We start from the raw sequence: 24,954 nt of genomic DNA on the forward strand, positions 1-24,954 counted from the left end.
AGTCCTCGTTTTTTTAGTGCATCCATGACGTCTATGGATGAAAACCAATTGTTTGCTGTGACATTTCGGTGTGAATTAGCAATTGGATGACAGTCTTAACACCGTTTGTGTTGGTTTCATGAAATATCTCTCCTCATTTGTTAGAGAAAACCCATCACTATCCTTAACAGTAAACATAGCCATTTAGAAATAGTGGGTACTTGCGTCTGTTAGAGCCATAATTTTCAGTCCATATTTCCGAGGTTTGTTAGGTATGTACAGGCAGAACCTAGATCTACCGTGAAATCCTATCAGCATTTCGTCGATACAACACAATTCTCCCATAGAATAACCGTCTTGGCAATTTTTTACAAAACGCTCAAATAACCAAGACACTGCTGCAGTTCGATCATTAGTTTTACGTTCTTCTCGATCATCTGCATTATCAAACCTAAAACAAGACTTAACTTAACTATTCAGTCAACAAACCTTAGAAAAGCGAGCAATTCATATACTCTTTTCAAAGACATAATGGATCTGAATATATCCCGTTCCGTTCCATCTGTTAAAAATATTTCTTGCAAGTCTTCATCATTTGACTTGAAAACTGCAGAGTAATACAAGATAGCTATAAACGCTATAAATTTTTCCTTTCTTAGTTCTCTCAGTTCTGTTCTATCAGAATTGTTTCCATATCCTCTGTGAAAAGAAGGCTCCATATTTTTAAAAGGATAAGAGACCTACATTTTGCAGGTCCTTTCAACCCCGGAAGAACTTTTACCAGATTGTGTTTTTTTGTTCTAATATCCAAATCTGGATTGGCCGGAACAGCATACCACTTCTATCGATTTTTGCCAAAATAAAACTTTCCATTTGTTGTTTTTGGCCCCTCTTCTTCTTCGCTTATAGCCTGACTTTCTTGTGTTTCAGCATTGTCCTCCTAATCTTCCATCTCCATCAGAGTTATGGTCACTCTTTGAAAAAAAATCTTTATTGCTGTAGTCCTCATAATCACTAAACTCGCTTTCTAATTCATCATACCACCGCCTTACACTTTCATCAAAATTATGTTCTTCGAAATACACTCTTTTGGAATAACCTGCCTTTTCAGAAATAAAACACTATTAGCGTCGTGGTACCACACAGACCCCAAATGAACTTTACCGCTGGCTATTCAGAGCAATTCTGAATCATAGTTGACGTGCGTATCGGAGTAACTAACGAGTGCACCAACTTAAAGGTAGATGGCGTGGCCAGGCATAAATGCTAAATTTAAAAGTTTTACATGGATCTAAAAAGTACTGGGGGTCAGCCTGAGCCCACAACGCCAGTTGAGGGTTAAATTGTTAATGAACGAATTGTTGTAAACCACCATTTTAACAGAATTTAAATAAGCGATCCGATTTCTATAGTATGCACAGAAAGTAAATGTCTATCTAAATGACTTTAAAATGTCATTTAGATAGCAAATTTTGCATAAAATAAAAAATATTGCATAAAATATTTACTAAAAATGTAGTTTTTGAGTTAAAAATCGAAAAGTAGACAAATTTAATCCCCGATCTCAAAAACGCAAGGCTCTATTGGGTAGCACACTTCGATTTTATTATTTTTAAACGTAAATTGATCATGTGAAATAATAAAATTCCTTGAACGTCTTAGTTCCTTTTAACAAAGTTTTTTCTTCGATAAATAAAGTGAACGAGTATAGAAACTAAAATCAATAGTTATTCGATCTTTTAATTAAAATAAATTCTAATTGACTTAAAATTCTAATAAACTGCTATTGGCGGTAATACTACTACAAGAATTTCAGATAAAATGCTTTGTATAGCTAAACTTCGAAAATTCCATAACGATAAATGTTTCAAACATGTCGCAAACTTCATCGAGTAAAATTTAAAGCGTCTCTGGTATTTTTATTAGGTATCTGATCTTTTATGCGAAATATCCGGAAATAACGTATTTATAGCTACTACGATTTTTCAAACTGGAATTTTAAAAAGGGAATTTTTAAAAATATACTGCTTGGTTGTTGGTAAATATCAGCTCGAGGCTCAAGCTACACTTTTTTTCAGCTTTTGTTACCTAACCTAACTCAATAAAACTTGAAAAATAAATAAATGTTTTTTAGACTATTTTACAATTTAGCTTAAATTTAAAGTAGATAAATATGCAGTTTATTTCACCTAGTTCATTCACCTTCATCTAGTTCCACCATTAAATAGAAAATATTCAATAAGGAAGTCTTTACTTAATACACACTCCTAATAGTAACTGTCGTGTACGGCTCGTTTTTAAAGGATTTCATTTTAAATTAAATAGCGGTATTGTATGCAGTCTAATATTCTGCCCAGCTAAGGAAAAGTGTAGTAAGTAACAGTAGTAGGATTTTGAGAAAACTCCACTTTAGTTTAGAAGGATGCTGTAATTTTCAGCTGTTATAAATGATATTTCAGTTGTTAATTGTTTATTCTTCAAGTACTTAAATACAAATAAATTTTTGGTCTATGATTCTAATTTTTAATGCAAAAAAAGTTGAAAATACAAAATGATGTCGTACATCCCTGTCACTCTTCCTAAGGAATGTGAATGGCTATGTTTGCCGTATGTACTGCTTTACATTTTTAATAGTTTGTTGAAAGAACACTGCTTTTAATCTATTGACTTTAGAAAAATGAACTTAATATAATCTTTGATTGACGTTAATAAACAATATACAGTTTTAGGAATGGATTAGCATATTTTCAAAAAAAATATAACCAATACTTTCACATAAGTAGATGGAATTTCACAATAGGTTCAGTCTTTTGGCTGAGATGTATAAATAAGTCTTTCCAAAATTGTTTTTGATTTTCTGGCAGTACTTCGTTTAATGGCTGAAGGATATTTTTCTTCTTGGCTTCTGGAAATCCACATGGAGCAGTGTGATGGCTGGGCAGTTTAATCCCTTTCATTGATTTTTTTTGTAAGAAGTCCAGTTGTTGGTAGGGGCCCATTACATCATAGTTTGTCTTGTATAACAAATGGTAACTGCCTCGTTCAGATTTAATATTAACTATGTCACTTAAGTACAAACGTGATGGTGATTTTACCGTTTGTTGGGACCCGAAATTGGGCCAGTGGTAGAAATCAAAATGTTGCATTTTATGTACATTGACATTTCCACATTTAGATTTTTCCATTGCATCAACAAAGTCTTCAAAATCATAAGTTTTCTTTTCAGCCTTTAATGATTGCTCTACTTGATGATGAAAACTGCCTGCACTCTTGAATAAATGACCAGGTTGGAAATAGTTTTAAATTATTTCATTAGCTGCAATGTCATCAGAGTATATTATATACACTAAAAATGTGTAAAGGCACCAGTTTATGTTTTGAGAAGAGCAGTTGTCTAACCAAAGAACAACTTTTTCAACATCTCTGTGTTGTTTTAAAAACATGTACAACGCACTAACATTGTCTTCTTTATTGCGTCTGAAATTCCTTCATGCCACAACATGGAGTGAACTTTTTCTTTACTTTTCCTCCCTACAGGTGCAAAGGTTTCATGATAGGCTACCAAACGCTTTACAAATAATACTTTTTTGAACATGTCCACTCTTGGCAACATGCTCCCGTCTGTAATGGGAAATCATGGGATGAAATGATTCGATGTGTTCGATGATTATGTGATGGGTTCCTTTATTTTTTGATAGCTCTATTATCACTAGGTGGAGTTAAAGCACCTTTAGGAGTATTTTTGAGTGTGTAATGCACAATGTGGTGAGAAAAAACTCTTAAAAACCTCTTGTGTAATGTCCGAGCAATCTTTTAGTCTGTATTGAATAGATAGTAATCGACTTTCTGTTTTAGTGTTTTTATTTCTTCTCCGTTTAACATCAACCTTAACACATGATGTCAAAATGAAATGCATACGTTTAGACCACGCCATTTCCCAAACCTTTTTGTTGTCTCTTCTTTCTGCAGTAATTTTCTGTCTACACTTTATTTTACAAAAAGCATCATCGTTTTCACACGGAATGTGTTTTACTGCATGATATATTTTCATTTATTTATCATTAAGTTTTTCCTTTCATTGAGGCTGGTTTCAAACCTTTTTCTTTTCTTTGTGACAGGGGTTAATTGACTTGTCGACATTGTCAAAATGTTGGTCTGCATTGTCATTACAATATACATTCGTTTGTTTACTATTTTCACTTGCAGTTGGCAGAAAATCTACATTGCTGGCAAACCTAAATCTTCTTCCAATTTTATATTATCATTGTTTGGTTGGACCACATTTGTAAATAGATTAGATTATATAGTATGTGATTCTAAATAAACAGATTTACCAACATTAAATTATTCCAGTGTACGTGATATCAGTGTATTTGCACTAAGGTCATAAACTAGTATATGTTTGTCTGTTACTTGTTGAATTATATTGTCAGGTAATCTCACATCTCCAACATTATTTGACAACGTTACAGTGGAGCTTGATGGTTGAGTTCCTTCATTAGCTTCTATAATCTCAAACCACTGGAAGGACATTCTTTAGGTAAAATTAGTTCTAATTTCTCATCTTGTTTAACTCTTGTGTGAGTCTTGGTGTTTAAAGTCATTACTATTTAAATGGGAATAAGCCACAATTAAAGGTTAAAGCACGTTTACTTGACGTTTCAATTTCCACTTCGGAAATCGTTCTCAAAATACGATTATCGTATTATATATATATATATATATATATATATATATATATATATATATATATATATATATCGATTAAATATATACGGTTCTCGTTATTTTGAGAACGATTTCCGAAGTGGAAATTGAAACGTCAATAAACGTACTTTAACCTTTAATTGTGGCTTATTCCCATTTAAATAGTAATGACTTTAAAATGCCACAAGAAAATAGCTTCAGAACAATACTTGGTGTTTAAGTTTACAATAAGTTCAGAACGAGTTGACACAGTTTTAAACTTTGAAGCACTCATGTTCCAAAACAAAAATTAACTAAAAGTAATTTGTATATTTTATTAACCACTGCAACAAAACAAATATTGTAACAGTATGTACATCAGCTGTTTAAACAACCACTAAGCAAAACTGCAGTAAGTCCAGTGTACTAATCATTAACGCAGTATGTGCAAAGGAGTTACTGCATTCTTGGTTAGTCTATTATACTTACGGCATTCTTGCTTACTATTTTGAAACTTTTGATGCACATCGCACATTTTGCACAACTGCAAAAAACCCTTTTATACCTCAATCACTGCTGGAGATACGGCAATTTTGAGTAGCCCATTGAATTCTGCATGCTTAAAAATGTATCAAACCATATACAGTATACTCCCTCTATAACGAACACGGTTATTACGAGGTTTCGCTTATAACGAGATACATTAGATGTGTCCAAAAACGTGTTTTTTACGTTTTTAGTCCGGTCGTAGCTATAAATAAATACCTTTTCAAACAGCCCCTCGATAAACTTAACTGCAGCCTGCAATAATAAACTTCTTTACAATGAATAAATACAACTGTTTCACATCTTTAGAAAATATATGATAGAATGATACTGGACCATTTAAAGCAGTTAAAAATAACGAGAGTTCTTAAAATTGCAGAAGCAATAGTTTATGTTATCCTTGAAAATACGATTTATACATTATGTAGTTGGAAAAAATATAAGTACAGCTTTTTTGTTTTAACGTATATCATTGATAATAAAAGTAAACAACTCTTTTATGTTTTAATATATTTCATTGACAATAAAAGTAAATGACTTTTTTTCAAAAACGCCATTCAAACAATATTTATTAACTTCTTATATTGCTCCGAATGGCTTCACTATAGGAAGTTAATAGTTTAGAAAACTACAGATTCATATGTATGCACAGTATTATGATTGTCTGATATAACGAGATCGGCTTATAACGAGGTAATTAGTCTGTCATTTCAGTTCTCGTTATAGAGGGAGTCTACTGTATAACTTAATATTCAATATTTTTGGACTTTTCCTTAGCTGGGCAGTATTGTTGTTCGTCTGTTTATCTATGTATACACGTGGGGTCAATTATCATTATGAAGTAATTATAAATCAGTTTTTGCATTTTTTATAATAACCTTGTATCTATTATTTAAATGGGAATAAGCCACAATTAAAGGTTAAAATACGTTTATTGACGTTTCATTATTTTATCTATTATTTGTACGTACATATTTAAATTCAATTGCAATTGATTAATTTTAATTTTGAAAATATATTTCTCTCTAAACTGAAATTGGTTTGTAGTTTGCTTAAACAATTCATAAAAACAATCAAAATTTAAAAACAATCAAAATTTCTAAAATTTTAAGTATTTTTCATTCCTTTAAAAACAAATACACTCAATTTCCTTTTTATTGTTAAAACTTATGACTTATTCGGGGGACACTGATATTAGGAAAATAATGATAAAAGAAAATAAATTGTAATTTTATGTTTACTTTAGTCTTAAGTACATTAAATACTAGGTATTAATGTATTTGATGAATGTTTGAATTTACCTGTGAATTTCATTATCAACTCTGGCAGGTTTGTGTAGTAATAATTAATGTGTGTTTATTACAAATTCCTTTGTGTAAAATATTTTAAATTTAAACATCTACATTTGAATGAGATTTCTTTAATTAACTTTAAGCATTGCCTAATAACGGCTCATAAATTGGTCCACCGAATTTTGGCGCAAAGCATCCGAAAAATTGGAGCGCAATCAATACTTATTACTAAATTATGTCAGGACATAAAAACGTATTTTTATTAATTATATATATATATATATATATATATATATATATATATATATATATATATATATATTATGGTATTGAAATTTGATCTAAATTTAAATAGTGTTACTGATGGTATAACTTTCAATAATTTGACACAGCGAACGATCAATTAATTCCATTCCAAATCAGTATTTCATTCAAAATATATCTCAATTATCTACAAACGCCAAATTGCAAATCAGATTATCTCAGGGTTTTTTTGTGAGTTCCTTTTAATAGTGTTCAATACATACAACAGAAATACAAGGAAATAAAATAAGTGCCAAAATGTTCCATACAATTAAAAATTTAACTTAAATAAAACAAACCAAAACCAAATATAAAGATCGCTCTCTTTCTATCCAGACAATTGAAAATTGCAAAAAAATAGTATATTACTTTATGAGGCGGAGAAGCATGAATTGAGGCGCGTAATAGAGGGCAAGTCAAGAAAAGTCGCTTCTTTGCCGAATAAAGTATACTATTTTTTCTTCAAACGTAGCAATTTTCAACCATAAATAGTACAATTCATACGCTATTTTTACTCGAAATTAACTGTGACAACTATCAAAGTCGTCTAGATGTTAGAAATTAAAATAATTAAGTCGTCGGTGGGATTTGCGTCTCCCTGGTTACAGTTGTTTGACAGTTGTTTGCAATTATTAAAGACAGCTTATTGTTGTTGCAACCGCAAGCGCAAATTTAGTGCGAAAATGGAAAACCTAAACGAAATTGCGTCCGCGGCTAATGATGCAGTAGCACGTTTGGGGTCCTCCGAGTCCGGAATAAAGTATCGGTTAGCGTACAAGCACTTCCAAGAGTGGTGCGATACAAGAGGAGTACGGCAAGTTACCGAAGACGTTTTACTGGCATATTTTAATTTAATGGAAAATGAAAATAAATGGAAATCTTCTACAATGTGGTCACGATACTCTATGATAAAATTCGAGTTAGTTATTAGAAAAAATGTGGATATAAGCAAATTTTTAAAGTTACGTGCCTTTCTGAAAAAAACAAGCGAAGGATATACTGCAAAGAAGTCTAAAGTTTTCACTAAAGACGAGTTTGATAAATTTTTGTTTGAAGCGCCAGATAAGTTGTATTTAGGATTAAAGGTAAAAAAATTATATTGCAAAGCATGTAGTATACTCTACTAAATTATAAAAATATTTCAGATTGTTTTGTTAATTGGGGTTACCGGCGCCTGTCGATTCGACGAAATGGTAAAAATGAAGACTGTGGACATTGAGGATAAAGAAAATGTAATAAGTATCAAAATCCCAGACAGAAAAACACGACAAATTAGATCTTTTACGATCTAATTGGTCAAAACTACATTAAACTGTATAAAAAGTATGCATCACTGCGGCCTGAAAATTTCACAGAAAACCGATTTTTTATCAAGTACCAAAATGGAAAGTGTTACCGACGCGTCATGGGAATACATTCGATCAGCGCAGTAGCCCAAAAAGTAGCTAGTTATTTAAATTTAAACGATGCAAGCGCATACACGGGTCACTCTTTACGACGAACTTCAGCAACACTTTTAATTGATGGAGGCGGAAATCTAGAATGCCTCAAACGACATGGGGGCTGGAAATTCAGGGGATTCAATAAGAAATAAGAACGATAATGCTCAAAAAATTTTAAACCCTCATGATTCGCCAACATCGGGAATGATTACTGAAAGTTGTTCTTGACCATCAGTATCATCAACAATTACCAATGCGTATCAAGAGTCGGGAACATTTTTGCACGGTTTCAATTTTGAAAATGAAAATTGTACTTTTAATATTACTATAACTAAAAATGATGTTTAATTGTTGTTAATGACATTTGTATTGTTGCTTTGTGACATGTTTCATATTGTTGCCATGACAAAATTTTTCCCTCCGCCGTAAAGAAATGGGAAAAAAAACTACTGCCGGCGGAGACATCAAACTTTGACAGGATCAAGTTAGATAAGTAATGTCATCATTATTTGACGTTTGAAGAAAATAGTTATTTGCTTTACTAAATGATCTATACTACTTTACATAACTTATAAAAATACACAACTTTATATCTTTGTACAATACTACTTGTACAATTACTATTTAAATGGGAATAAGCCACACTTAAAGGTTAAAGTACGTTTATTGACGTTTCAATTTCCACTTCGGATTTCCGAAGCGGAAATTGAAACTTTAACCTTTAATTGTGGCTTATTCCCATTTAAATAGTAATTACTCTTAAAAAAAAAACCACACATTTTAGTCGTATAACTTTAAAAGTGGAATGTAAGTTAAACTTACTTGCAAAATTTACTTACTTACTTGCAAAATCACAAGGAAATCAAAATAAGACCTATCAATCTATATTTGCTAAAAGATATCCAGGCCATGTTGATCTAGTATATATTTTCGTTAGTATATACCTGCTCCAGAAGATATCTGACCTAAAATGTAAATGCAAATGCAGCCGAAGTGTTAATTAACAACATCCCGCACAAAATATGTTAGACACTCAAATTAATATTAAAATTTGTCAATCCTCTGGAATATGACTCCAAAGGATTTTCAAATCTTTTTACTCCATTTTTTCTGGTACACTTCATCTATAAATTATTGAAATATGAATGTGACAGTGCTTGATAGATTCGAGGAAAACTCGAATAGGTGTTAAGAGCCAGAAATATATCGAATGCTTCTTTTACAAGAAAAGGTTTCCAATAAGTGCATTATTAAATACTACAAAGAAATAGAAAAAAGAATGTTCACATGCGTCATAAACAATAATAGTATAGAAAAAGTTCATGTTTTTTAATCACCTATTTCAATGATCTTTGAAAACAAAAAATAACATCCAAACAAATTGTAGCCATTATTTTGTTACACATACATGATAATTAGTTGGCACAGCTTAGTCGAAACTATTTAAAACAATGCCTGCTGTTGTTGGCATTGGTATACAGATTCTAACCTACAAAATTAAACAAACAAACAACATTAAATCTATTTTTTTTTTGGGTTATAATAATACTAAATGCATCAAATCGTTACTAGAATACTCATATCACGAACTACATTATAATACAGTTCTTTTAACATTACGCCATTATTTTATATTTTAAAATTTCATAGACGAGTAATAGTACTGGGTATGAATTACATTTATAAATTCATTGCTTAACATTTCGACCCCTTTGTGTATCCGAAGTGGTACATTTTTTGTCAAATTATTTTATTTGAAGAGTTACAAATCGTATTATAACAAACATATGTAATTTTCATCCTCCAAACAACAGGCGCCCTAAATCAATTCGAGAAAGTAGACGAGTTCACGTATCTAGGATCTTCCTTAAGCAATGCAGCCTCCTCCCATACGGAAATTCGCAGAAGAATAGGGATGGCCAAGAACGCGATGAGTCGACTGTCAAAAATATGGAAGGACCGCTCTTTATCCAAAAAACTCAAAATGAGACTGGTACGGACACTCATTTTTTCAATCTTCAGTTACGGTATCGAAACATGGACAATAAAATCAGAGGATAGGAAAAGGATTGACGCATTCGAAATGTGGTGCTGGAGACGAATGCTACGCGTCTCGTGGACGGAGCACAGATCCAATCAGTCGATTCTCGAAGAGCTAAACATTCAGACCAGACTCTCCTCTCAGTGTCTTGCAAATGTTTTAAAGTTTTTTGGCCACATTGCGAGAAGAGACAATGACAACTTCTTCTTCTTCTGGTTCCTATCCGTTTCGGATGTTGGAAATCATATTGGCAATCATGACCTTGCTCGCTGCGGCTCGAAACAGCTCTGTTGAGGTTTTCTTAAACCATGTTCTTAAATTCCACAGCCATGATATTCTCCTTCTACCGGGTCCTCGCTTACCTTTGACTTTACCTTGCAATATAGACTGCAGCAGGGAGTAACGGTGCTGATTTCTCATAACGTGTCCCAGATATTGCAATTTTATGCGTTTGATCGTAAACACAATCTCTGGTTCCTTCTTCATTCTTTCTAGAACTTCCTTGTTCGTGATCCTTGCTGTCCATGATATTCTCAGCATTCTTCTATAAAGCCACATCTCAAATGCTTCAAGTTTTTTAATAGTGGTGTCTGTAAGCGTCCATGCCTCCGCCCCGTACAACAACACAGAGAAAACATAGCATCTCAAATGTCTCATTTTTGTATCCAGGGATATGTTGTGACTTTTGAAGATGGCGCTCATTTTGTTAAAGACCGTTCTTGCCTTTCCTATGCGGCACTTTATTTCCTGTACATTGCTCCACTGTTCGTTTATAATAGTTCCCAGGTAGCAATACTGTTTTACTTGCTCTATCTGCGTCCCATTAATGTATAGATGAGCCCCATTTATATTCTCCTTGCTGACAATCATTTGTTTGGTTTTGTGGGTATTAATGTTTAGTCCGTACTGTTGACTGTACTCGTTTATTCTGTCCATTAGCCTCTGAAGTCCCTCTAAACTATCTGCTATCACCATGGTGTCGTCGGCATATCTAACATTGTTTACTCTTTCACCATTTAGAAGGATGCCTTCGTCTATTCCGTAAAGAGCCTCGTTAAAAATTTTTTCTGAGTACATATTAAATATCAACGGCGATAGAATACATCCCTGTCTAACTCCGCGTAGTATTTTTATGTGATGTGTTTCTTCTCCGTTAATTTTCATGTATGCGGTCTGATTCCAGTATAGTTCTGAAATTATTCTGAGGTCTTTGTCATCCAGGTCTGCTTCTTTTAAAATGTTTATCATCTTTTGATGTTGAACTCTGTCAAATGCCTTTTCATAGTCGATCAAGCACGCGTATACGTCGCAGTTAACGTCCCTGCATCTTTGAATCAGTACCTGTACTCCGAAAAGTGCCTCTCTGGTACCCACTGCGTTAATGAAGCCGAACTGTCTGTCTGATATTTGTTCCTCGCACTTCTTATAAATTCTTCCATGGATGACTCTAAGAAACAGTTTCAACATGTGGCTCATTAGGCTGATTGTTCGATATTCTTCGCACTTTTTAGCCCCCTGTTTTTTAGGTATCGCTATGAATTCTGATTCTAGCCATGTATCAGGGATGATTCCTGTATTGTATATTTTATTGAAGACAGCCGTGATCCAATTTATTCCTTCGTCCTCCAAGAGTTTTAAAAATTCAGCTTCGATATTATCAGGCCCTACAGCTTTTCTGCTTTTCATCCGTTTTATTGCTTCTTCTACCTCGGATTTAAGTATGTCCGGGCCCGTCATCCTCTCTGAAAATGGATGCCTATAATGACAACTTAGAAAGACTAATTGTGTGCGGAAACGTAGAAGGACGTAGAGGCAGAGGACGCTCACCTATCCGATGGTCAGATCAAGTACAGAAAGCCACTGGAGAGACGTTTTCCGAGTCCATGAGAGCAGCCCAAAATCGCAAGAGATGGAGAGAATTGACAGCCCGCATTGTAGGAAATCACGATCCTCAGCAATGAGGAAACGACAAGAGAGAGATGTAATTTTGCAAAAAACTTGTTCGTTCAAAAGATAGTGACAAAATGGTAGGTACACTCGGTTTGTAACAAAAGTCACTACCTGGAAATTATGTAGATTCACCACCATTAGTAAAATTCACCAAAATAGTCATTGCGTAAAAACTTTTCACTACATGCCTTGCACGATTTTTTACTCTCTTGTAATGCTTCTATAATAGCATACATTTCTTCCATTTCTTTTGCTAAGTGTTTTTTGCGCTGGGTGCATCTTTCTCTCGTGTATCCTTCAGCAAGTTTGTGATTTCTTTCAGGTTCTCTTTCCTTCAACGGTTATAAGCGATTGTGTGCATGTTCAAAAAATGTATTCACGATTTGCTCTCGAAACGCCGTTATATTTAATTTTTCTCCCTCTTATGATTTGATATGCAATATATGCATTTACTACTACTATGTTCACTAGATCTACACCTACTTTCTAGTACCACTTAATTACGCGACAAATTGCTGAGGAATATGACGCTATTTGATTGGAGACATCAAAAAAATGATTTGATGCTATTGTATTCCACAACACTAGGTTTTTTCACCATTCCTTTCCATGTTTCTGCATGGATCATGTCTGGGACATTCTGTGTTACCAGAAATAAAACGTCTCTGTTGTTGCGCCATTTTTCTACCACTACCTTAACATCTCAGACCACAGACCTTAACATGTTTTTCGCCATTAGACGTTTTCACTGTATTATCATCAAACACAAACTGTACGCTATTTAATAATCTCTAGTGGATAAAAGGATAAAACCGTTCTCATAAAAGTACCGAAAGTTGTGTCAATCTATTGGCGGAGTCCCAAACTGTTCCGCCAGAATTTACCCACAAACTGATCTGAACGGTATTAGCATTTTAACCTCATATAGTTGTGTTCATATAACGTACACACCAGATAGAATATTTGCATGTCCTACGCCCATATTTAAACACACAGTTTGTGAATAAATACTTATTGTGTACCACTTTTGATACGCACAGTTTCTGAAGAAGAGATATAACATTATCTCAGTTTGTGTGAAAATGTATAGAATATTATTTGACAAGTAGTAAAGTGTTAAATTCACCAAATAGCTCTGCTGAAGAGATAATCCTCTTAACCTAAGGCTTTGCATTGTTAGGCGTTACATACGCCCTATAATCACGTATTGCTCCGAAACATGGACAATGAAACTGATCTCAGAATCGCATAGGGGCTTTTGGAATATAAACGTTACGGAAGCTTCTCCGAATTCCATGGGCAGATCACGCCACAAACCAAGAACTACTGCGTCAAGCTGAAAGTGGGCGAGGACTTTTCCATACGGTGTAACCGTATCGCGAAAGTGACTGAAATACTGTTCATTTTTATCCCAAATAAATTATCCTATAGCGCCCGTTGAAATATTTTTTTAAGTCTAAGTTAACAATGACCGAAGATACATCAAGTACTTCTAGACTTTATTGCCAAACCTTTGTTAGCTAAAGAACGTTCAAATTCAATAAGGCGTGTTTATTAAATTAATAACTTCAAGATTGTGTGGGTGAAATATAATGAAAAAATATTTTGTAAGCCTGAATACAACAAAAAATAAAAATCATTGTTGTAATAAGAAATAGATGAAACCTTTCTAACACCATCATTGTTGTATTATATTGCTATTGTAATATGGTTTAATCTAACATCTTTTCATAAGAAAAACTGTTTTGTACGAATTCGCATTATTTTCGCTGTTGGAAAACTCTCGCCGACTTTACTCCTTCAATAGAATCTCTCGGTTTTCTTTTATTAAAAAAATCTTATTTTCTTTTAGGTACAACGGAGCGAGTGTGTCTGATAACAGGCAGCGTGGAAGCAATTATGAACGCCCTTGACTTCATAATGAATAAAATCAGAGAAAAACCGGATTTGGCCAAGAACATGGGCGACTCAGAAAACAAGATGCACGAACGGGAAAGACACGTTAAGATTTTAGTGCCAAATTCTACAGCTGGTATGATAATAGGCAAGGCGGGAAATTACATCAAACAGATCAAAGAATCCAGCGGGTCATACGTACAGATATCACAGAAATCCAAAGATATTAGTTTGCAAGAGAGATGTATTACAGTTATCGGAGAAAAGGAACAGAACAAACAGGCCTGCATGATGATTATGAGTAAGTTGAATTTTAATATTTTGTACATAAAATAGTTTTATTATTTACATTGAGTTTCGAATATTTAGTATATTCATACGATCATTACAAAAATCAATACACCATACAGCGGGACAACATTGTTGCCTGACGTTTAAAATGAAACACTGTCAGAATCATTTCCGTCATTTGGATAATGCAACGTGAGTTGAACTTTATTACACTGGTCAATTTCCTGAGCCAAAGTATCGTCATCTTCTAAACTCTTTTATATTTTCAACAAATGCTCTGTATCTTTGGGATTATTAGGATCATATTTTTTCGTCATTTTTTCCAAAACAGAAACAATATTGATTGATTACCACGATTGCCCAGCATATTATATATCATATGCAATACGCAAACACCTTCAAAATACTCACCAGTATAAATTTCAATACTATTTATATCACTATTTGATATTTAGAAGCCTTACTAGTTGAACACTGCAAAAGATTTTTCAAAATAAGTCGAAAAAGTTCTACAACCTCTCCTCAAATGCAACCGGTGAATTACAATGTAATCACCCTTTACCTCCAAGCGGTTATCAATTTCTAATGTTATGATAAACAGTTTCCTTCTAACGTCTACTCTGTAACCTGTATTGGGAAAACAACAAATGTTTACTTTTTTTCTGACTAGTAGATGGCGAAATATGTAGCAGTGTCTCGCGTTTTACATAAAATACGGTGGCCATTAACGGGTTAAGATAATGCATTCCTCTACTCTGCGATGCATGCTTCGAGTGAGATGATCGATATCTTCATACGGTATAAAGGTCCATTATATGATCAATCGAAACAAAACAACAGTCTACACAATGGAAGCTTCCATCCGAGCGTGCATATTTATTTTTTTCGATTATGAATATCTTGTGCACCAATAATATGCTCCAAGAGATCATTTACACAAATCTGCCAGTCTACGTAGCACCATGTAGCTTTTTCGTTTTATCAATACGAAAAATGCCGCGTAAAGGGCATTTACCAACGTTTCTACTAAGGCGATTCCAACGAATGCATTGAAGACCATTACAAATGATACTAAGTCTAATGAGGATTACTTTAAAGCATGCCACGATCTGGATGACGAATAATAAAGCGTTGTGAAGTTAAGAACGATGGTCGAATACATTTGGGAGAAACTTCATATAAATACTCCATTTAATACGAAAATACGGTTATTTTGACGTTTTGATTTCCACTTGTAAATTTTAGTACTATATTAAGATTTCATATACGAGGATTGTTCAATTGAATCCCATCTTTGGTCCAGAAATAATTTACTACAAAGATATGAATTCTCCATTTCTTTCGTTGTAGATTTTCTTCCACTACTTTGTCGTGCAGAAGAATAACACCACTTGAGAGCTTCCACGGACGTTTTGTTTTTATCTTATTGCTCTAAGTTTCATGCACATTAGGTTCTATAAACTCTATGAGTAAGGGTCCTTTATGGTCGAAAAAAATGTAACTATAACATTATTAGTGATGGATTCGATCGTTACTTAATGGAAGTTCATTTGATTTAATAATAAAACACCGAAAAGCATAGTGCTTTTCTCAAGTGATGTTTTTTTACTACGTGTCCCTAACTGAATTAATTGAGGAGGGAAAAGCTGTTTGTCTCAAGTTGGTCATTCAGAATTATATCTGTATTTTTCAATTCATTAATTTCCATAGATTCTAATAAAGGTAGCTTAAGGTCTTTATTTTGAATATTGACAATTTTAAAATGGTCATGAAAAGAATGATTATGATCTAGAAGGTGAAGCGCGTACATAGAATCTGTTTTTCCATTATTGAAAGCTCTTGTGTGTTCTGCTATACGTTTGTTCTAAGGTTCTACCAGTTTGACCTATGTAATTTTTTTGGGGCAGTCACCACATGTAAGTTTGTCAAACAAAAGTTTTCAGTGTTTTATTTTTATATAACGTTATTAATTACATATATATTTAAACAAACTTATAAAACACGAAAGTAAGAACAGAAGAGCGGAAAAGAGAAACATACGTACCCCATTCATAATATCAAGACGTAGCTAGTATTTCACTATTGATGAACATTAAAGTAGATCTTACAGTTTTATTTAATATGATCCTATTAAATAATTCTCCTCTTAAATGTTTTAGAACTACGTAAACCTATTTTATTTTCTTTATTTATTAGATAAATGTTACCATTAAATTATTTTAATATCATTTTTAGGTAAGATAGTAGAAGACCCTCAGAGTGGCACGTGTTTAAACGTATCCTACGCTGATATCAACGGTCCAGTTGCCAATTTTAATCCTACCGGTTCACCCTTCGCCAATCAGCACTCCCCAAATGCTTTCAACGCTTCCACAACGAGTCTTAATGGTGGTTTAAGTACTGCCGTTTCTCAGGGTCTCCTGCTTAATGGCGGACTTAATCTTAGTCTCAATTTGAACACTCCAGGACAGAATATTTCGAATGTTACTGCGCAGTTACTGGATCATATCAAGGTATGTAGATGAATATGTCAACATTTTCTAATATGTTATTGTATTTTGATATTATTCTAATGTCTAATAATATTAATGTATCATAAAATAATAATCATATTATTGAAATCATTCTAATCAAATGTTAATCGTTTGGGCTCAGATAATGTCATATACTCGACATGTTTATTGAGAACGAATCTTTTTTATCAAATATTGAATTCAAGTCGCGTGTATCTAATATATCATAAACATTTATTGACATTCGATATTTATCATTTAAAAATCACTCCAAAAAGGCTCATGGAACAGTGATGAAATGTTGAAAAAATGGGCGATATTTGCTTATGAACCAGAAACTGCATATTAATCGGTTGTATGGATCCTTAAGATAATCTAAATTCAAGAAAAGTTGTTGGAATAAAATACTTAGAAGCAGATGAATTCCTGTTTCTCCATAAAAACTGGAAATCTTCGCCAAATCCAATTGGTTGGTGTATCACTTTACTTTCTATTAATAGTATTGATTGTTAACCTACTATACCCATTTCTTTCTAATATTCGGAGATATTTAAAAATCATATTGATGTTTAGATATTTTATTGGTTGGCATTTAACCACACCCTGTCCTTAGCCAATCAAATCGCTCATATATTCGAATCAGGAACTGTAGTGCCGTGAGTGAATGGTATCTTAATGGTGTCTAATCGCGTAATATCAAAGAAAGTAAAAAATATGACAGGCAGATTGTAACAAAATTTTGCCCACGTTGGTACCAATGTAGCAATTATTTAGAAAATTGCGAAAATACTATAACAAGGTTATAAAATAAAAATATAGAAAATTGAAAAATGCGCGGTTAAATGAAACAAAGAGGCTTAATGCATGAGAGTGGTCACTAGAAGACTCAAGGATGAAATCGACCAATTTGTATGCGTGTAAAAGACAGTAGAATATTGAACAAGACAACAACAGCCCGATTAAACAGTTTAATAAGTAAGACAACAACAATTTAACAAAATAAAAGTAACACAAATGGTATGAAGAATCCTTACTGAAAGTAAAGATTTCGCCGACGACTGACCTATATTAAGGAAAAGAAATTCTTTGGGTACCTGTAAACTGTTAAAATTGGTTGACAAAAGACGATAAGTAACGTCGCACCGTTACAAGATACAGAATGAGACTAAAAACAAACTTTAGGAATAGAAAGAACACATCGGAGCACCATGGTAAAAGACCTGAGTAGATTTTTTGATCGCTTATCTGCATAAATCTTTCGTGCTGCTGTTTCCAAAACTATAATTGCCATTGTAGCCATAGCCATCCAAGCAGGCAGCGTGTTTAATATCAAAATATTAACCAGTTATGTACATTCTAAACTTACATTTGCCTCGAAAAGCGAAAAGAATTTCGTTCAAAGTGAGGTACTGGCGTACATAATAATAATTTTTACAATTCTGAACAAGTGTGTCAAATATCTCTCTTAAGTGAGTCAGTTTATCTGTTTGCTTCCTTTCATCCCTAGTATTTTTATCGTCAAAGCGAATAACTCTTAGAAGAAATCTAAATTGCCTCTCTGCAATAGTCGCAATAAATATTTCGCTTCCTAATCCATCTGGCTCCCAAAAGTCTTTTAAATTTTGTCCTGACAAATAAAGCAAACCAAGAAATGCTCGCATTTCCGAAATGGATGTATCTTTGACATATCTTTTAACTTTGTAAATTTATAGAAATAGATCTAACATAAAGATTCATAGATTCGTATAGTGTACCACAGAATCAACGATAATGCTAAATAAAAGGTTCCATGATTCAATCGGAGTGCTTGCATTTCTTCCAATACCAATAGTGCCTGGTAAATGGTTAACAATATTTTCTTTTCTAGTACGAACTGCTCTAGATGTATAGTGTATGTTTCAGCCACTTAGTTCCATCTTTACGATAGTAATATCGCCTGTCACCTTCTGTAGCATTTCTGTCTTCTACGTGCTGTTGTGCAGCCTCTGCCGTCTCTTACTCAGAATCCGTGGTTACTGAATATCTCTATGTCCTCATCAGACATAGACTTATCAGAATCATAAATCTCATCATAAATCGTCAATCTGAACTTCATCATCTAGAGCTTCTAGACGCTGTATTTACCTTTCGTAGGCATCCATGGTATTAAAAAAATTTATAAGTATCCTGAACTTATTATAATATTACACCTACCTACCTAAGTGCAATCATTGAATCACTTGTAAAATACAAAAAATTATGCCAGAGATTATTTATTTATGTAAGAAATAGCCATTTGCGCATAAACCCCTTTCTGATAGACCATCGTCGTGTATCGAAGTGTTAAGATGCCACAAGAAAATAGCTTCAGAACAATATAAAACCTTTCGAATATTTTTCGGTTCCATTTGAATCCTAAACCCTGTTTCAAGTAGCTAGGTGTCGATGCACACACTAGCTCAGAGGGACATACGACTTAACGTGCCCTCTGAAGCATGGTGAACGGCTCGTATCATTTTGAGTTTTGAGAAATGAAAATCTCGTTGTTGGTGCCGAGATTCGAACTCCTGCGCTCTCTTAGAAAGCCAGTATCTTACCGCTGAGCCACAGACGTTTTTCTTATGTTTTTCACAGATCATTTTACACAATAAGTTGTAATAAAAATAAAAAATTTTGTTTTGTTCTTTGTTTTTGTAAGACCATTGCTAATAATGTGCTAAATATATGCTAAACTTATGAAAAGAGTGCTGTTATCTTTTTTATTTTTTAACATACAATTTAATTGAAAATATTAAAAGAAATGTATTAATTTAACTAAATACATCGTCTGAGTTGTTTGTACAATGATTTATTTTTTAAATAGAATGGCGGTATATTCACACCTTCACTTAAACGATATTAACGAGTAAAAATCACCAGACAGATAGTAAATAAATACATCGGTATAAATACGTTTTACGTATTTCCATTGCACACTTTGTTAAACATTTTTAGTGCCCTACCTTTTAATTGATCAATACAATCGTCTTACTTGAACTAAATGCAGATAGTATGCTACGAAAATAAGTGATGACGCGTTTACACGGTGTCTCTTTTCGTTACATACAACTTACCTTTTTCTATTTACGTTCTGAGGGCATGCCTCTTCCGTATATTTTACTCCACGTGCGATATTCCCATATAAACATAATATTTAAATTAGACATGACACAAGAAATTAGTTTCATAACTTACATTGAAGTAAAAACTTATGATGTATGGTGTGGTGGTATATATTTTTATTAAGGAATTTTTAAAATTTATCCAAATGGATTAAAATTATCACTAAAATGTTTTCGGTCCGATCGGACCATCATCAGTGAAACATCTTAGAAATACTTGAAACCATAGTATGTCCCACCTTGACTTTACAGTACAGGTTCTTATGACCAACAGTGATGCCAAATTTTTTCAGAAACAGGTTTGAAACAAGTATACTTTTTTTTTCTACAGGATAACTATAAATAACTTGGGAATTAATATTATTGACATTTTGTGGCTGTCAATTTAAATATGTTAAACCTTAATAAATGCGAAGGTACCTACATAAATAATTAAAATGTATTTAAACTGTGTATTTTACATTTTTTCTATACTCCCGTCTTCCTCAATTTCACTGCCACTGTCGTCATTAAGGTTTATTATAAGTGCGTCGATATTAAATTTTTGTGAAGTAACTTGAAAGTACGCTCCATGTATTAGATTTTCTACTTGTTTCTTCTTAAAGTTTGTGTTATGTCTTGCCCCGAATCTTTTTGTTTCACTCCATACCAGCTGTATCGGATTTAGTTCACAGTAATATGGAGGTAATCTTAGCAACTTAACATTCTTACTTTTTGCAATTTCATCTACGAATTCTTTCCAACTTCCTGGAGTGATACGACGCATTGTCCATTACTAATACAGTTTTATGGGGAATATTTGGAAGAAGTTTAGTTTTAAACCAATTTTCGCAAAGAGATCCATCCATTTCGTCATGATAGTCTGCTTTGTTAAAATAGTTAGTTCGGCTCCATTCTCCATTAATAAAATTATCTTTACTTCCTTTTTTTTTAATAACGGATTGATTACGGCTGTCGCCGCTTCTCCGCCCCAATTTCCATCTTTTCCTGGCATATGCAGTTGCCTCTTCTAAGTCTCTTGCCGCCATTGCTTCATCAATATCGTTGCGTCAACTTCTCCGTGGTTGTCCTCTCTTTCTTTTTTCTGGAGGGATCCATTCCAGTACTCTTCTAGGCCATCTGTACTCTGGAATTCTTTTAACATGTTAACGAACCAGATTAATTGTTTTCTTTCTATGTCATCATTAATATTTCGCTCAATTTTCATTTCGTTTCTTATTTGTTCGTTTCTAACTCTCTCCAGTTTCGATCTACCGCAGCTTTGTCGCAGATAATCCAATTCTGTCGTCATAAGTTTGTTTCTATTAGCTTTGGTGACGTCCCATACTTCCGAACCATAAAGTTTACCTGCATGCAGTAAAACGAAGCGTGGGCGACGTACAGTAGGAGTTTCAAGCCTGTAGTGAGTCCACGAACAAATGCATCCCTATGTGACGATACGGAAGTGTCCTTCCATTCATAATCGACACTGTGACCAATATTTACCCTTGAAAAGTCCAAATGTACAATGTAGTTTTGTTCCCGAAATGTACGAATTTCTCGCAAATATCGATGGCGCCAAAAAATAATTTTGGGTTTTGCTATCAACATTGACTTTCTGTCCTGTTTAGTGTACACAAATCCCATGTCCTTAATTAGTCTATGCAGTGTAGTTCTAGAAAAATTAGGTAGATGTTCGTCATTACTGCTAATAGAGAATGTATGTTGGGGGTGTATTCTTACGAAAAAAATCATGCACTATTCGACGAATCTTTGTTCCTTCATCGTAAGTTTTATCACGCGATAATTTAAGTTAGCTTGTTCTTGGATCGTCTCTTTGCTGGTGGTAATCCAAGTGCCGAGGAATTTTCTTTTCTTACAAAGTAAATTGTTTTTTCGGAAATTCCGGTTTCTACTGCCACTGTTTGTATTATTTTTAAAAGTGAATCATATCCTTGATTTACACGATAATTCACCATGTTGGCTAAGATTTGTTTCTCTCCTAATGACAATGCCTTCCCTGGGGATGCTTCAGACTACTGTTCTGAAACCACAATAATACCTTTAGTCGATATGAACTTAACGAATTAATTTCACGTTAGAATAATTTATACTAAATTTTAATGAGGGTGTAAACACATTAAAAGGACATTAATTTCAGGTTGGAGATCAGTCGTTAGGAATAACAAAAAACTGCAATTAGGATCCAAATAAGCAATGAGTTACTCGATACAATGTTATCAGTAATAATTATAAGCTTATTTGATATTCTTTGTTATAATTTAATTTAGGTGAACTGACCATCAACAATTATAATTTATTTATTCTCAACTGTCGGACAATATAAAACTTTACTTAAACTTGACTGACAATATATTTTATATTTTTCTTGACATTATTTCAGAACTGTCTATACTGTCAATACATGAATTAACAACCATAGCACAGCATCCACTTTTAATGTTAGATATTCTAACCTTCTTTAGGAAAAAAAGTTATTACGCATATCGATTGTAAAATTGCTGATTACTTTTCGAAAATGACTGTCACTCACAATAAAACAATAAAAAATATTGTTTTACTACAATGCTATTGACTGTAACGGGTTAGTTTTAATTTAACATTTTTACTGATCGATTAACTGATCGAAAAATGAACGTTCACATCCAACGATTGAGCAGTATTCACATCCAACGATTGAAACCAGCCAACTGTTCAATCGTTGGGTGTGATCGTTCATTTTTCGAGCAGGGAGATGTAAGTTCCCTTAAAGTGACATCCTATGACATCGACCACGTATCACTTAATTTTTATAATCGTAAGTTTATCGTATAATCTAAATATAACTGGCTAGTTTCAATTGTTTCACTGATGATGGTCCGACTGGACCAAAAACGTTTTGGAGATAATTTTAATTCGTTTGAATAAAATTTCGTAATAAAAATATATACCAACAGTTTTTACGTCATTTTAAGTTTTTGCAAACCATGGTGCACGGCCGACCACAGGGATTTTCCCTTTAATTTTCAGTTGAAGAAACTTTTTAGTAGTGAAATGTTCCGAACTTGCTATAGTAAATGCCAATTGTAAATAAATATTAAATCAAATAAAAGTATAACGTATCCCGTAATGTCACAACTAATTTTGACTTATTTATTTTAGATGCAATTGAGAACGTCCGGTCTGGCCGATTCCCAAATCGTTGAAATTTGTGCTGCAATTGCCGTTCTGGCCAAATATGGAGTCATATCCGTTGGATTAGGTAATTCTATGAATTATTACAGAAAATAATTGTTGTTAATCAAATTGTGAATAAGCCCTTACACGGGCGTAGTGTTGAGTAAGTTGTGGTTATATTTTTGTTTTCAAGTTCTATCGATGTTATTCATTTTTATCATTAAAAAGATTCAGATCGCATCTTTCAATTATATGAAATAAGACAATGCGCAGCCTATGAAACAATTAACAGTTACGTATTTTTCATTTTTGTTTGTTCTACCTCATATATATTGATTGGATGTGCGATCTTTATTGAGACATGTTACCATTCGTATGTCTGTTGAACGAGGGCGTAGATAAAAAACAATTTTGTTGTTAGATTTTATATATTGTTGATTAATGTCCCAATAATCATTCACTACCTCAAATAAAAGAAAATGTTATGAACATAATACTATATAATAATTTTGGTGTAGACTAAATATGTCTGCGTTTAATGAAAATTTGACTGAACTGCGGGTTTTCTTGGTACTTTATTTATTATTTATTGGTATATATGGCTTTATATTGGTGTATATTTATATTTATATTGGTGTATATGGCTTTATATACACATCATACAATTCTAATATATTAAAGTAAAATTCACAAAAAAAAAATTAACTTATTTAGATATTCCATAGCTTCTTTCGATGTCAACAGGAGATCCTCGCGACTGCCTTCATAGGCTCTGATTTGTCACTCCTCCACATGTCTTACCATCTGTCTTCATGTATCACAGTCACACATGCGAGATGGTAGCTTCCCGCACTTTTTTACGAAATTCGCACATTTGCCATGGTATGTTCGGACCGTATGTCCATGTTTTCCTTGAGAACTCAAAGGCAGGTGATTTCTGTATGATACATGGTAGGTTCTGCGCTTGTGGAGAGGATTTCTGAGCCCATTCCTTTTGCCAGGAATTGGCAACATTAAACTTTGTTTCGGATAGTTGTTTGGCTGTGACTTAGAGCGCATATCGGGTCTTTAGTCTTCACAGCTTAAGGGCTGTAATGTCTTCATACACAGGGAGTTGAAAATTACTGGTGATTTTTTTATTTTTCCTCCTAAGAGCATGTTTTCTTCGAAGATCTGGTGGAAAGATATAGTTTAAGATATATAGACCTGATGATGTGCGTGTTTAATTTAATTGTACTTGGTGTGAAAGCTGCTTAACTAGACAGGAGCGCCATATTCAGCTGTTGAAAAGACCAAATCCAGTGCAGATATTCGCAGAGTCTCGGTACAATCCAAGTAGAGCTACGTAGCTTGTGGAGCAGATTGTTTCTAGGTCTAAAGTTTAGCAAAATGTTTTGTTATATGTTCTTTGAACTTCAACGTTCTGTCTAATGTGACACCCAGGTACCTCGGAAATTTGTTGTAACAACACGTTGGGTTTCGAAGGTCACATTGAGTTCTTTTCTAGCCATATTGTTAGTCAGATGAAAACAACATGCTTCTGTATAATTTGCATTTGACTGCAGTCTCCATTTACGAAAGTAATTGCTAAGGGTTTTGAGGTCAGCTGTTAGAGTTTGTTTGGCCTCTTCAACATTTTGGTGTTGGGTGGCTATTACCCAGTCATCTGTGGATCAGAACTTCTTTTATTGAGTTTTCCATTACTCCAAGTCTTGGTGG

At 33.5% G+C, this 24,954-nt stretch overlaps 1 protein-coding gene across 2 annotated transcripts in view; it reads left to right on the forward strand.

The window, feature by feature from the left end:
* ps (RNA-binding protein Nova-1-like protein passilla) overlaps positions 1-24,954 on the forward strand; it is a 260,367-nt gene that overhangs the window by 203,298 nt on the left and 32,115 nt on the right. For both annotated transcript variants that reach the window (XM_072535481.1, XM_072535482.1), the window contains 3 exons: positions 14,092-14,436; positions 16,662-16,939; positions 23,221-23,320. In XM_072535481.1, the coding sequence (XP_072391582.1) occupies positions 14,092-14,436; positions 16,662-16,939; positions 23,221-23,320 (723 nt within the window). The remainder of the gene's footprint in view (positions 1-14,091; positions 14,437-16,661; positions 16,940-23,220; positions 23,321-24,954) is intronic.

Source organism: Diabrotica undecimpunctata, chromosome 6 (assembly GCF_040954645.1).
Source record: "Diabrotica undecimpunctata isolate CICGRU chromosome 6, icDiaUnde3, whole genome shotgun sequence".
Classification (NCBI taxonomy): domain Eukaryota; kingdom Metazoa; phylum Arthropoda; class Insecta; order Coleoptera; family Chrysomelidae; genus Diabrotica; species Diabrotica undecimpunctata.